At 37.7% G+C, this 15,822-nt stretch overlaps 1 protein-coding gene across 1 annotated transcript in view; it reads right to left on the reverse strand.

Moving 5' to 3' along the window:
- The window catches only part of DENND4A (DENN domain containing 4A), an 85,571-nt gene extending 70,339 nt beyond the window's left edge, over positions 1-15,232 (reverse strand). The window contains exons 1-3 of the mRNA XM_090270798.1: positions 15,158-15,232; positions 8,758-8,890; positions 436-768 (exon numbers count right to left, since the gene is read on the reverse strand). Of these exons, the coding sequence (XP_090126924.1) occupies positions 436-746 (311 nt within the window). The 5' untranslated portion in view covers positions 747-768; positions 8,758-8,890; positions 15,158-15,232. The remainder of the gene's footprint in view (positions 1-435; positions 769-8,757; positions 8,891-15,157) is intronic.
- Between the last annotated feature and the right edge of the window lie 590 nt (positions 15,233-15,822).

Consider the following 15,822-nt stretch of genomic DNA (forward strand, 5'->3'; position numbering starts at 1 on the left):
TTATTTTTTTACAGTATATTTTATTGATTATGTTGTTACAACAGTTCCAACTTATTTCCCCTTTGCTCCCCTCTGCCCAGTACCCCCCTTTCTTTTCTCATACTTTAAAAATAATTTAAAATTTTATTATCAGGATTATATGTTAACTTTCTGGTACTTTTCTGTAAATGTTTTTCAAATTCTCTCCCTTACCTTTAATAAAAAGAAACTCAGACAAAGTGAAAGTGCTGGGAAGCTATAGAACCAAGAGACACTGAAAAGGTATAATGATAGAATACAGAATTCTGGAAATATATATATATATATATATATTTTCTTTTTTCTAAAGCTGCCATATATCTATTAATAAAAATATTTTGAACAGTTGACTTGAAAATCTACAAGGCATATTATTTGGATCCATAATAACAATTATTATTTTTTAAAATGACTTACCCCAGATCTGTAAGGGGAGGTTTATCTCTTCCTCTTCTATAGCAAAGGTAAATCTGTGGCCCCACAAGACTTCCATTATTGAGGTCAGCTGACAACCCAGTTGGGGTAACATCAATACACATATAATCCCGTGGCACTTCCTCCCCAAGAGATTTAATAATAACTGAAACATCTGTGATAGGTTCTTTTGGTTTTGCTACTTTATGACAGGCATCATTGAAATGAATTTCTTCTTCAAGAGGCTTTGAAATATCAGTTAATCCTGCTACGACAAAGTAGTCAGCAACACGAGGCCCCTTATCTTCAATCATCTTCCATTACAGAAGGTTAGATCTAAAAGGAAAGTAAAAGACTAATATTTTCCTATGATAAGCCAAATACATATAAGTGGTTTGTGTGCAAATAAAAACAAAAAACTATAAAAAGAGCACTACTTCCTTTGATAAACACACCAGTATACATTTCACTTTCATACATAAAAAGTATACCTTAAAAAAAATGAGAATAGATTTAGCATTTAGATTTCCTAAATAGACAGAAAAATAAAACTCTATATCCTTTTAAATGCACAGATTAACATGTGAAAATATATGGGAAATTCCCAGGGCCCCCAAACAGTAAGAAAAGCAAAGGTCAGAATGCAGGATATAAGCTGATACTGGGTGGGGGAAGTTTGCTGACCTCTTCAGTAATCAAGGGATTTGCGTTTTAAAAGGTATTACAAGGACAGTAGACAAGACGCTGGGATCACAAAAGATAGGGCATTGGAACTGAGACATCTGTATAAAGTCAAGAGCCTCAAAGAACTATATCCCCAGTTCAAGAGTGGATTTTAAAAATCCATTGACTGGTACAGGGAGGTAATAAAGTTTGCCTAAATCTGGGCCCTGCTTTGGAGAGTAAAAAGTCTCCTCTGTGAATGTATAACAATGGGCCTGCTCATAGTTGGACTTGAGGTTTGACCTTGCTAAACCATGGTCTGAGGAAGCTCTAAACTGGGATATTAACAATAACTATGTTCCCAGGCTAGTGATACCCCTGGGGAAGCAAATGCAAAAAGTTCTACAGAGTAAACCCCACCTTCAACCCAAGTTTTCCGCAGATAAAGCCCAAATGAACATGACCTATTCCAAAACCACAAAAACATGCAAAGAAAAATCTACTCTGAATGAATCTCAGCAGATACAACAAACAGAACTTTAAATAATAAAAGACCGAGATTATAACAGGAATGAATGCTTATAACAAATTCAAAGAAAAAATACACAAAACAGAATTGACTGTGTATTTGCAAACACTTACCATAGCAAAATTTCCTTCAGTTGTTTGATATCATTTACACCTTATTTGTTTCTCTAACTAGGAGATTACACCCCTACACTACCTACCATTATTACTAACTTACATAACAGTTATAGAGAAAAAGTTTACTCTAAACCGAAAATGTCCCAACATGTGTTTCACGTTAGACTTACTACCAATAAATGCAAAGAAAGAATTTTGTGTACAAATATATTAGTATATATACTATATGCCTCTTTTGTATACTTAAAATATGTAAAATATTAAAGTTTCAGCAGTTGTTTGATAAAGGTACCTGATTAACTTTGCTTACCCTAGGATTGCCCAACTCTATTTGAACAATGAACCTTATTTTCCCACTTAAAAACTAGGAAGGACTTTCGGCCAAGATGGAGGCATAGACAGACACGCTGTGTCTCCCTCCACAACTAAGAAGGAATACAACTACCTCAAAACTAGACACAACCAGAAGTTCCAGAAAATAAAACTGCATGGAAGTCCAGCAAACAAAGAAATAAGGAAGAAATACTCATCCAGACAGGTAGGAGTGGCAGAGCTGGGGCACAGTCACATGTTTTAAAAAGTCAGGAGGGACATGTGGAGAGCACTCCCAGCTCCTCATGGTCCCAGCACCGGGGAAAATCAAACCTCATTGTTTCTGACTGTGCAGACCAGCAGAGGTTGGGGCAGAGGCAAAAACTGCTGGTCTCTCAGCAGAGTCTGCTTGTTTAAAGGGCCCCCACGGTCCTAGAACGTCTGCAGACCCACACACTCTGGGAATGATGGCCAGAACAGCAGCTAGAGGGGCGCCAGTCTGGTGCAGAAGTAGGAGAGGTGCCTGGAAAGGGGCGAGTGCTGGGTAGGCAGCATTGTTCCCTCTTGAACCCCTCCACCACATATAGTGCCACAACGTGGTGAAACAAGTCACCCTGTATTGACAAATCCCTAAGCCTCCACCCCTTACAACATAACAGGAGTGACAGTTCTCCCTGGGATGCAGAGGCAAACAAACACAGGAGCCTGTCAAGTTGAGGAGACAGAGAAGTATGGCCCAAAAGGGGGAACGGATCAAGGTTCCAGTAGGAGACCTAAGCGACGAGGAGATAGCCAGCCTCACAGATGAAGAATTCAAAACAATGGTGATAAAGATGCTCACCAGCTTGACAGAAATGTTGGAGTACGACAAACGCATAAGAGAAGAAGTGAAGGCTATGCTAAGGGAAACGAAGGAAAATCCACACAAAGCCGATGGTGAAGGGAAGGGAACCAAGGTTCAAATCAATGATTGGGAACATAAAGTAGGAAAAAAGTCAACCAGTGCAGAATGAGGAAGCAAGAATTCAAAAAAAAATGAGGAAAACTTCCCAAATTTTGTGAAGGAGATGGACATATGGGTCCAGGAAGCATGGAGGGTCCCAGGAGAGCTGGACCCAGAGGGGACCACACCAGGACGCATCATGATTGAGAAGTCAAAGGTGAAAGATAAAGAGAGAGTCCTGGGGGCAGCAAGAGAGAGGTGAAGAGTTGCCTACAGGGGGGTGCCTATAGGACTATCAGCTGATTTCTCAGAGGACACTTTGCAGGCAGGAAGGGACTGGCAAGCAGTATTCAATGTGATGAAAGGCAACCTACAACCAGGATTACTCTATCCAGCAAGGCTATCATTTGGAATGAAGGGAAGATCAAGTGCTTCCCAGACAAGGTAAAGCTCAAGGAGTTCATCATCACCAAGCCATTATTATATGAAATATCAAAGGGACTTACTTAAGAAAAAGAAGATTAAAACTATGAACACTAAAATGACAACAAACTCACAACTATCAACAACTGAATCTAAGAAATAAAAACAAAATCCAAGTAAGCAAACCAGCATAGGAACAGAATCATCGGTATGGGGATCATTTGGAGGGTTATCAGCTAGGAGCGGGGAGAGGGAGAAATGGGGAAATGGTGCAGGGACTAAGAAGCATGATCAGTTGGTGTAAAATAGATGGGGATGTTAAGAATAAAATAGGAAAGGGTGAAGCCAAAGAACTTATATGCATGACCCATGGACATGAACTAAAGGGGATGAGATTGATGGAGGGAAGGGGGGTACTGGGCAGAGGGGAGCAAAGGGAAAAATAATTGGAACTACTGTAACAACATAATAAAATACACTTAAGAAAATGTTTTCCTGTTTAAAGAACAACAACAACAAAAAAAAAACCTAGGAAAAATCCTCAGAACATGCTTTAGAAAATGCTAGTTTAGACTCCTGATCCAGATGGAGGTGTAGATAAACACAGCTCACCTCCTTACACAACATCAAAATTACAACTAAACTATAGAACAATCATCACTCAGAACTGTCAGAAATCAAGTTGAATGGCAATCTGACAACTACAGAATTAAAGAAAACATCCATCCAGACTGGTAGGAGAGACGCAGATGCAGAACGGGTTGGTCCCACATCTACGTGTGGTAGATAAAAATTTGGGAGGGATACCTCGGGAGTGAGGAGCCCCAGCCTCACACCAGGCCCCCCAGTCAGGATTCCAGTGCCAGAAAGATTAAGTCCCCAAAACTTCTAGCTGCAAAAACCAGCTGGGATTGAGTCAGTAGAAGAAAATTCTGGAGTCCCAAGCAGTTTCTCTTAAAGATCCCACACATGGACTTAACCAGACTCAAGTCCTCTGAGCTCCAGGAGGTAGCAGCATGAAAGGCACCAGTGGTGTACCCAAAGAACTGAATGAAGTCTCTGTCACCAAGGTGAGACCTGCGGACAGCATTCTCCCAGACAGAAAGGTGGGCAGAGGCTATTGTGTCTTTTCTGAAACTTCCCCCAGCAGAGCCACAGAGCCAGCAGGAGGGTGCCAGATCAGAGACTCCATCAACCTGGCTCACACTGTTTGCCCAGCCCTGGATCCCCTGAGGCTCCATCCCACCCAACTAATGGGCCCACCCCAGTGACTTTTCCATATGAATGGGTGGTTTTGACTACTGCTTCACAACTTCCTAAATCCTCTCAAATAAGCAACAGTTGGCATCAGTGAGTCCCCAGCAACCCACACCTCTTGCTAAGTGGCCCTGGGCCAGCACTAGCAGGAGTGAGCCTAGATTCACAGCTTGGCTTCACCTAGGAATCTCCAAGCCCAGCACAAGAAGTAGCCATCTCCGATTGCTTTAAAGCTCATGTAGGGAGGTCCCGAGCAGAACACAGGTGGCAGCTGACCTTGGCCTCCACCACCAGGGAAACCCCAGAGCCTGTGCATGCAGTGGACAGGTACAGAACACATCAGAGCACCACCACCCTGCCCATGAACAGCTGATCCTCCACAGAGGGTGGATGTTGGTGGTCAGTGGTCACAGCCACTCTTTGCAGCTGACTGGCCTAGCTGAATCCCTCCCATGACCTGCCAACAACAATCAAAGCTCAACCACAAGAGGAGGGTGTACTCAGCCCACATGGAGAGTGCACCTCCAGTACCAGCATGGGTGATGGGGAGGCTGTACCATTGGACCTTACAGAACTCCTATTATGTTAAGCCACACTACCAAGACAAGGAGTCATAGCAGCTCTACCTAATACATAGAAACAAACACAGAGGCTGCCAAAACATGGAGACAAAGAAACATTGTCCAAATGAAAGAACAGATCAAAACTACAGAAAAAGAACTAAACAAAATGGAGATAAGCAATTTATCAGATGCAGAGTTCAAAACACTGGTTATAAGGATGCTCAAGGAGCTTAGTGAGGACCTCAACAGCATAAAAAAGACCCAGGCAGAAACAAAGGATACACTAATTGAAATAAAGGATAGGGTTCAGGGAAACAGTAGAGTGGATGAAGCCGAGAATCAAATCAGTGATTTGAAACATAAGGAAGCAAAGAACAACCAATCAGAACAAGAAGAAGAAAAAAATCCATAAAAACAAGGATAGTGTAAGCAGCCTCTGGGACAACTTCAAGAGGTCCAACATTCACATCACAGGAGTGCCAGAAAGAGAAGGGAGAAAGCAAGAAATTGGAAATTTATTGGAAGAAATGAAAGAAACCTTCCCTAATTTGGCAAAGGAAATAGACATGCAAGTCTAGAAAGCACAGAGATTCCCAAACAAGACAGATGAAGAGGGGTCCACTCCAAGACACATCATAATTAAAATGAAAAAGGTTAAAGATAAAGAGAGAACCTTAAAAGCAGCAAGACTGGCAAAAAATATTCCAAGTCACGAAATGCAGGGACCTGTAGCTAATATTGTTCTACCCAGCAAAGCTGTCATTTAGAATCAAAGGGCAGATAAAGAGCTTCCCAAACAAACAAAAACCACTAAAGGAGTTCATTATCACCAAATCATTATTATATGAAATGTTAAAGGGAGTTATTTAAGAAAAAGAATATCAAAATGATATGATATGAACAATAAAATGGCAATAAATACATATCTATCAACAATTGAATCTAAAAAAAAAACAAACAACTAAGCAAACAAGTAGAGACAATCATGGATACAGAGAGTGTTTTGATGGTTGCCAGATGGGAGGGGGGTATGGGGAAATAGGTAGAGGGGTGAAGGAATTAAGAAGCACCAATAGGTAGTTACACAATAGCCATGGGGATGTCAAGTATAGTATAGGAAATGGAGTAGCCACAGAACTTACATGCATGACCCATGGACATGAACAATGGTGTGGGGATTGCCTGAGGGAGTGGGGGGTGCTGGGTGCAGTGTGGCAAACGGGGGAGAATTGCTAACAGCATAATCAATAAGTTATAATTTTTAAAAAATGGTAGTTTAAAGTAAACCACCTTTTTTTGTATAGATTATAAAATACCTGAGTGCCAAGAAATTCTTACATAGTACACGTGTTTATGATAAAATTATCACCATGTTTATCATAATCCCAAAACTAATTTAATTTCTATATTCCTAATATCAAGAGTTCTCAGAATTTATGCCACATTTCTTGGAATTTGTACTCAATGCTCAAATATACTCTATAAATATTCCCCCTATTTGTTTAGGAAACAAGCCTAAAACAAGGATCAGATGGTCTTCCTCATTTTATTTAGATATATATGGCTCCTGTATAGCAATTCCCTTACATATAAGATTTCTGCACAAGACAATGGGCTTAAACTTTTCTGGAACACCTCCTAGACTGACAGTAAAAAGAAAGTAATGGCCTGCTCTCCTGAAAAGACTTTGTTAAACTTTGAAGTCACTCTCAGCAGACTGCATATAAGAGGTGTTCCACAAAAAACAAACAATGTTACCCAGTTAACCATCTTTTCACTCTCAAAAAGTAGGAGAACAAAAGCACTTTTGTACTTATTCTTCATTTCATTTAATAGTCTTTGACATAATTTTTAATGGCTGCATAGTATTTTATGGACATAATGTTATTGATCTATTTCCTTATTGTTGATAATTTATTACTTTTACTTATTTTGCAAATATTTTTAAATGCTATGATAAATAATCTTGAACATAGCTACAACTCATTTCTTCAGGATAAATTTATTGAAGTTGAATTACTAGGTCAAAATTATATAACATGCCTCTAAGTGTTTATGTACTTTTATGTGTCCATGAATGTCAAATTATAAGCTTTTGATAGATACTGGTCTTAAAAATTACCTTGGTTGAGCACTTTCCTCTTTTCATAATGAATAGACTTAAATATTTTTCTTTTTCCTAGACTCTTAACTTCATGTTATTTAAACTAAAGCACACAGTCACTCTTGCGTATAATAGTTTTATGTCTTGCTATGCAGAAAGAGGGAGAAGACAAAGAGAATAAAAATAGTACTATCATGAAAATATATATACATATTCGGTGAGGTCTTTTGAAAGCTAGTATTTTAGCTATTGAAATAGTTATTTACTAATAAATAGAAATTTGGGAGAAATTTGTATGAAAATTTGTTTTTGTTAGATCTTCCGGTTCAAAAATTTTAATGATTTGTTTCATTCATAATTGAACACAGTGAATAACTACTGAAAAGGAACAAGTGAACAATTAATTTTGAAGTAGTAATAAAACCTCTTACATTTACTAACAGAAAAGTAAATTATATCACTCCAGTTCTCTGGCCTTGTTGTTGTTATTTTCAATTTATTCATTTGGGGGCAGAGGGTGGTCAGAAAGGTAGGCACAGCTGAAAAAGTATATAATGCCAAGAACATAGCTGGCAACATTCCAGGTGACCTCTTGAAAGAGCTAAATGCTTTTTAATTCATTCAGGAAGTTCTATAATCCTGAAAATATACCTGTGCTTTTTATTTTAAATCAACTATTTTTAAAGTAAATTTGAGATTTAGAAGCCAGAGGGAAGACATAGTTAAAAATTACAAGGGAAAGAATATATTTAATACAGAAATTAATAATTAATATTATTTCTTAAAAACTTTATTAAGCCAAGAGACTTCCATTGGCATGTGAAATTTGTGAACTTTATGGAAAATACTAAATAGACATGAAGACAGAATGCCTGATTAGCAAGAGCAACCAGAGATTACTTGGAAAGAGCATCTGAGGAAAGCATTCCCAGTCACACACAGAACTTGGACTTTTAGTTTGGTACATAAGACCAAAAACTGTTAAACCATTAGGAGACAAATTGCCTTTTTTCATTGTTTTTTTCTTTTTTTTTGGAGGTAAATTTCTTTAAATTCATTCTGGAAACTGGGAGCCACACAAAACAAGCATTTCTTCCAACAGTTCTCAAGGTATTCACAGCAATATACAATCCTGGAACAACTTTACTCAAACTGAAGTAACAATACATAATACTACATTATTAACCAATTATTGTTTTTAATTCTCTGTTCAACATGATACAGATAACTGAAGAAATTGATTCAAAAATGTTTATAGGCGTGTTCTTAAATTTTCAGAAATACCTGCTTAGCTAGTATTTCACTTCAAATTACATCTATTTTCCTTGAGAGCAGAAAAACAAGAAGGATGCACTCTTTATCCCTTAAAGGTTCATGAGAACTAAACTAAGAAATCATTATAAGGAAGCTCTTACCCATTCAGCAACTAATGAAGACTTGTTTTTCTTGCTTTCAGTGTCTGCCCAATCAACTCAGATTCTTTTTACTTTATTTTTTCTGTAGCTCCATTGGGTCAGAGTAGTTAAGCATTTGCTACTTAGGTTAACCCTAAGGACAAAAAAGACAAAGGTGGAAATAAAAAATAACATTGTAAAAATACATGGAAAACAAAAAATCTAAACACAGAAGTTTTACCAAAGTATAAAATATTACTGAAATGGTAAAATGAGCAAAAGTCTTTCAGATAGATCTGATAAACAGTTACAAATTCAAGATGTACATAAAAATGGTCAATAATTAAATGGGCCAATTCAACTGCTCCTCACTCCAGTTCACTTAAATAAGCTAGAATAAAAAAATTTTTTAAACATAACTCCACAGGTAAGAATCTAACTTATTTCATTTTTTCTTACATCATCAAAACTAGAGATCCCAATCTTAAGTTTTTTAAATTTCATCTCTCATTTCTCTTCCAACCAAGGTAATCTTATCTACTGTTCTTCAAAAGCAGTTTTGCTCTTTTCCTGTTTGAAACTATATTACAGTACTTCCTCTTTCTAGTCATATTTTTCAAAAAATTTAAATTTATGTGTATTTTCTTTTTTTTAAATTTATTTTTATTGTTTTTCCATTACAGTTGTCGCATTTTCCCCCCATTGCTCCCCGTCCCCAAGCCCACCCCTTCTTCCACAGTCATTCCCCACCTCATTGTCCATGTCCACGGGTTATTTATACTAGTTCCTTTACTAAACCCTTCCCCTACTTACCCTCCTTCTCTCCCTCCCCCACTTCCCCAGGATAACTGTTATTCTGCCCCTTGTTCAATTTTGTTCATTTGTTTGTGTTGTTCATTAGTCTCCTGTATCAGGTGATATCATATGGTATTTTTCTTTCATTGCCTGGCTTATTTCACTAAACATAATTCTCTCTAGTTCCATCCATGTTGTCGCAAATGGCAGGAGTTCCTTCTTTCTTTCTGCTACATAGTATTCCATTGTGTAAATGTACCACAGTTTTTTAATCCACTCATTGACAGACGGGCACTTAGGCTGTTTCCACCACTTGGATATTGTAAACAGCGCTGCTATGAACACAGAGGTGCATAAATTCTTTTGAATTGGGGTTTCAGGATTCTTTGGGTATAATCCTAGCAGTGGAATCGCTGGTTCAAAAGGCAGTTCCATTTTTAGTTTTTTGAGGAAATTCCATACTGTTTCCCATGGCAGCTGCACCAGTCTGCATTCCCACCAACAGTGCACTAGGGTTCCCGTTTCTCCACACCCTTGCCAGCACTTGTTGTTTGTTGATTTGTTGATGATGGCCATTCTGACAGGTATAAAGTGGTGTCTCATTGTGGTTTTTACTTGCATCTCCCTGATGGTTAGTGATGTTGAGCATTCTTTCATGTGTCTATGGATGCTCTGTGTATCCTCCTTGGAGAAGTATTTGTTCAGGTCCTTTGCCCATTTTTTAATTGGGCTGTCTCTTCTTCGTGTTGAGATGTGTAAGTTCTTTATATATTTTGGAGATCTATCCCTTGTCTGAGGTATCATTGGCAAATATGTTTTCCCATATGGTTGTTTCCCTTTTCATTTTGCTGATGTTTTCTTTTGCTGAGCAGAAACTGTTTTAGTTTGATGTAGTCCCATTTGTTTATTTTTTCCTTTATTTCCCTTGCCTTAGGAGATGTATCAGTGAAAATATTGCTACCTGGGATATGTGAAATTTTCCTGCCTATGTTTTCCTGTAGGACTTTTATGGTGTCACGACTTACATTTAAGTCTTTGATCCATCTTGAGTTTATTCTGGTGTGTGGTGTAAGTTGGTGGTCTAATTTCATTTTTTTTTTTTTTTTTGCATGTCCCTGTCCAGTTCTCCCAGCACCATTTGTTGAAGAGGCTCTTCTCACTCCATTTTATGTCCCTTCCGCCTTTGTCGAATATTAGTTGACCATATAGACCTGGGTTTATTTCTGGGCTCTCTATTCTGTTCCATTGATCTATATGTCTGTTCTTAAGCCAGTACTAGGCTGTTCTGATTCCAGTGGCTTTGTAGTATAGTTTGATGTCAGGTATTGTGATTCCTCCTCCTGTGTTCTTCCATCTCAAGATTGCTTTGGCTATTTGGGGTCTTTTTTGGTTCTATATTAATTTTTGAAGTATTTGTTCTAGGTCTGTGAAATATGTCACTGGTATTTTAGTAGGGGGTGCGTTGAATCTTTAAATTGCTTTGGGTAGTATGGACATTTTAATGATGTTGATTCTTCCCATCCATGAACATGGTATATGCTTCCATTTATTTGTATCTTCCTTAATTTCTTTCTCAGTGTTATGTAGTTTTCCAAGTACAGGTCTTTTATCTCTGGTTAAGTTTATCCCTAGGTACTTTATTTTTCTTGTTGCTATAGTAAATGGGATTTTTTTTTTTCTAGTTTCTATCTCTGATATTTTATTGCCTTCAATTTCTGAATATTGATTTTGTAACCTGCTATTTTGCCAAATTCACTTATTATTATGTGTATTTTCATTTAAACTTTATGGATAGCACAAAAGAACAGAAACAAAAAGAAATTCAACAATCCCATACACAATAAAAATATGGTTTATATTTGACAATGTTTCCTAGTTTCCTTAGAGAGCAGAAAATATCTTTATCTTCATGCAGTTATAACATAAAATATAAATACTTATCTTTTTATTCATTTAATAAGCATTTTTCCAAATGGCTATGGTATTCATAATTATACTAAATGACTACATAATATTCCATCAAATAGAAATAGTATACACTATAAACAGCGCCCCATTCTTCCATTCCCAGTTAGTCCCGAAGTATGCTAGATAGATGCTTAAAAATATATTTATTAAATGAATGAACAGTTCACTTTATAATCTTTTTCAAGCACGTTATAGTAAACATGACTTTTTTTCTATAATTCAGAATCAATTTTCTGAACTTGGATTTTTTTTTTCAGACACTTCTTTTTTTTTTTTTTGAGCAGCAAAGTGAGGCCTTTATTCACGAGTCTGCAGAGCCAGGCGCATCCTCACAGCCAGGAGAATGTGCGCTCAGACACTTCTTTTGAACCATTTCAGATCTTTTTTTTAAAGTACTGTATATTTTACTGATTATGCTATTACAGTTATTCCAGTTTTTTTCCCTTTGCCTCCCTCTGCCCTCCAGCAATCCCTGCCTTAGTTAATGTCCATGGGTCCTGCACATAAGTTCTTAATTACTGTACCTTTTACTCAATTCTCACCCTTCCCCCTCCCAGCTGATAACCCTCCATATCTATGACTCTATTCCTGTTCTAGTTATTTACTTTGTTTTCATTTTTGTTTTTGGTTTTTTAGATTCAGTTGTTCATAGTTGTGAGTTTGTTGTCATTTTAATGTTCATAGTTTTGATCTTCTTTTCCTTAACTAAGTCCCTTTAACATTTCATATAATACTGGCTTGGTGATCATGAACACCTTTAGCTTTACCTTGTCTGGGAAGCACTTTATCTGCCCTTCCATTCTAAATGATAGCTTTGCTGGATAGAGTAATCTTGGTTGTAAGTCCTCAATTTTCATCACTTTGAATACTTCTTGCCAGTCCCTTCTTGACTGCAAAGTTTCTTTTGAGAAACTAGTTGATAGTCTTATAGCAACTCTTTTGTAGGGAACTGTTTACTCTTCTCTTGCTGTTTTTAAGATTCCCCCTTTATCTTTAACCTTTGGAATTTTAATTGTGATGTATCTTGGTGTGGACCTCTTTTGGTCCAACTTGTTTGGGACTCTCTGTGCTTCCTGGACTTGTATGTCTATTTCCTTTGCCAAATTTGGGAAGCTTTCTTTCACTATTTTTTCAAATAAGTTTTCAATTTCTTGTTCTTCCTCTTCTCCTTCTGTCTTCCCTATGATTCGAATGTTGGCCCATTTGGAGATGCCCCAGAATCTTCTTTTTCTCTCCTCATTTTTTTGAATTCTTATACTGGTTGACTGTTTATTTATTCCTTATGTTCCAAATCATTGATTTGAACCCTGGCTTATTTCCCTTCACTATTGGTTCTCTGTGAATTTTTCTCCATTTCACTTACTGTAGCCTTCATTTCTTCCCTTATGTGTTTGCCATACTCAATGAGTTCTCTAAGCATCCTTATCAGCAATGTTTTGAACTCTGCAGCTCACAGGTTGGCTATGTCTGTTTCACCTCTTTTTCTAGAGCTTTGATTTGCACTTTCTTTTGGGTCATATTTCTTTGTCTCCTCAATTTGGCAGCCTCCCTGAATTTGTTTCTGTCTATTAGGTAGAGCTTCTTTGACTCACTGTCTTGGTGCACCTGTTAAGTTTCATGGGGTAGAACCTTAGGTACTTGCCAAGGAGGGGCAACTAGTTTTACCGGTTTGTGGCTTGTATGTGGGGGAGGGGTCAGAGAGGGAACAATGCTGTGTGCTGGGCCCTCATCCTGTTTCCAGTCACTTCACCTACTTTCTGTATGCGACTGGTGCCTTTCTAGCTGTTGCCTTGGTAGTAGTCCCAGAGTGGGTGGGTTTGTGTATGTTCTAGGACCATGGGGGCCTTCTAAACAGATTCTCCTAAGAGATAAGCAGTTTATTCCGTTGCCCCAACCCCACTGGTTTTCACAACTAGAAGCTACAAGGCTTTATTTTCCCAGCGCTGGAACCTTAGGCTGTGCAGTCTGGCTTGGGGCTGGAATTGCTCCCCAGATGTCCCTCCCAGCTTTTATCTACCACACATGAATGTAGGATTTCCCGTTCCACTGCCTGCTGCTACTGCTGCTGTCCTACCACTGCTGTCTCACTGCCACCATACCATGTCCTCTATGCCCAGCTCCCTACCTCTGCCTCTCCTACCCATCTAGATGAATATTTCTTCTTTAAATCTTTGGTTGTTGCACTTCCATACAGTTCAATTTTCTGGCAGTTCTGGTTGGTTTTCTTTTGAGGTTAGTTGTGATCCTTCTTATGATTGTGCAAAGAGGCAAAATGTGTGTACCTATGCCTCCATCTTGGCTAGAAGTCTGATTATTTTAAATACTGTAGTTGTTTAATGTAGAATAGACATAGAGAAACTAGATGATGTGAATCTAGTAACCAAAAACAAAAACCATCAGGACCTTAGGCAAAATCAGAAACTTATTCAAGAAGTAATTGATTCATTCATTGAATTAATTCTCAGAAATACTTAGTAAGATCTGACACTATTCTAGGAGCCAGTGATGATACACATGAAAGCAACAGCCTTTGCCTTCAAGGAGTTTCTTATTTAGTTCTATTTTTCCACATCTCTTTCTATACTTTTATTCCACCTCTAGCCATCTTTTCCCCTATCTCCCTTCCTGATTCCAAAAGTTTCCCTCCAAAGCCCCACATGCACAAATGTGATGATTCCAATTTAACATCCCTTTCTCGGTCTCCATTCTATGGAAATTTTGAAAAGAAAGAAATCTTGTTTGTATATCATATTTAAGAGTAGGTTAACTTTCTTATTTATTTATTTATTTATTTCAGGGTGGGGTATTAAGGAGGTAGGAAGATGGAGATGGGTGGAGAGAGAGAGAGAGAGAGAGAGAGAGAGAGACTGATTTGTTATTCTACTTATTTATGCATTCATTCATTAATTCTTCTATGTGCCCTGACTGGGGATCAAAACAGCAACCCTGGACAATCAGGATGATGCTCTAACCAACTTAGCTATGTGGCCAGGGCAAGAATAGGTTAAGTCTGTTTTGAAAATGTTAAACCAACACAAGGCAAACTTGACTTTGTGGAAAAAAGTAAGTTTTATTAACCCAAATTGATGGACTATGTGGAGCAAACTTCTGAGCAAGGGAGGTTTACCTGTCTTCTAATATACTTTGAAAGCATCTCCTCTCTCAATACCTACTCCCAAGCAAAACCAACAACAAAAAAAATCAAAACGTAACTGTGTAATTTGACAGCACCCTTGTGAAAGATCATCAACACTCGATTTTTAAAAAAAGTTAAGCAAGGAATAATGGACATTTAGAGGGGAAGAGATCTTCTTATTAGTCATAGTTTAAACCTTCATTTTATAGTCAAAGCAAAAAAGGTGGCTTACCTAAGGATACCTACCTATTTAGTGGCAGCCTGGGCAAAAACTCAAGTCTCTTAACTCAGTGTTCTTTACATTTGAGGATGTTTTTTCTAATAAATAGTTATTAATTCCAATCAAGGGCACATCTAAAACATCTTTCAGTAAGTTCTATTGTGTCACTTGTTACTCATAATCATTATGTGGCAAATATATGCCAAATTCTGATTAAGAAATCTGGTAGATTAAACTTTCAATGTTTAATACAGAAAACAGCTAACAGAAATAAGTCAAAATGAAAAACAAAAACTACTTACACATTACTGCAGGTCTTTCTCTGAAAAGAATGCCAGATCACAATTTGTGAATTCTGTAAGCCTCAGAGTTTGAGAAATACTGTATTGAAAAGAAGAATTGAACTTAAATTAATTCCAATCAAATATTTCCCCCTATGATGTCTTAAAGTTCTATTAACAATAATTTTCAAACAAAATGCTTACCTATATTGTTTTCATGTGGTTAAGCACCAATAAGTAATTTTCAAACACAAGCTGTTCCAGAAAACACTTTTCATTCAAGAATAGATGCACACACAGACATCAAACTACACTACAAAGCCACTGTGATCAAAACAATCTGGTACTGGCATAAAAACAGACATATAGATCAATGGAACAGAATAGAGAGCCCAGCAATAAACCCAGGTCTATATGGTCAACTAATATTCGACAAAGGAGGAAGGGACATAAAATGGATTGAGAAAAGCCTCCTCAACAAATGGTGCTGGGAGAACTGGACAGCGACATGCAAAAAAATGAAACTAGATCACCAACTTACACCACACACCAGAATAAACTCAAGATGGATCAAAGACTTAAATGTAAGCCGTGACACCATAAAATGTAGGGAACCACTCCTTGTGGTTTAGGGAATTGTAGCCCCAGTCTGAACATGACTGCTGCTGGCATTCTGGCCATGCCTG

This window comes from Furipterus horrens, unplaced genomic scaffold (genome assembly GCF_987537825.1).
Source record: "Furipterus horrens unplaced genomic scaffold, mFurHor1.1.pri manual_scaffold_3, whole genome shotgun sequence".
Classification (NCBI taxonomy): domain Eukaryota; kingdom Metazoa; phylum Chordata; class Mammalia; order Chiroptera; family Furipteridae; genus Furipterus; species Furipterus horrens.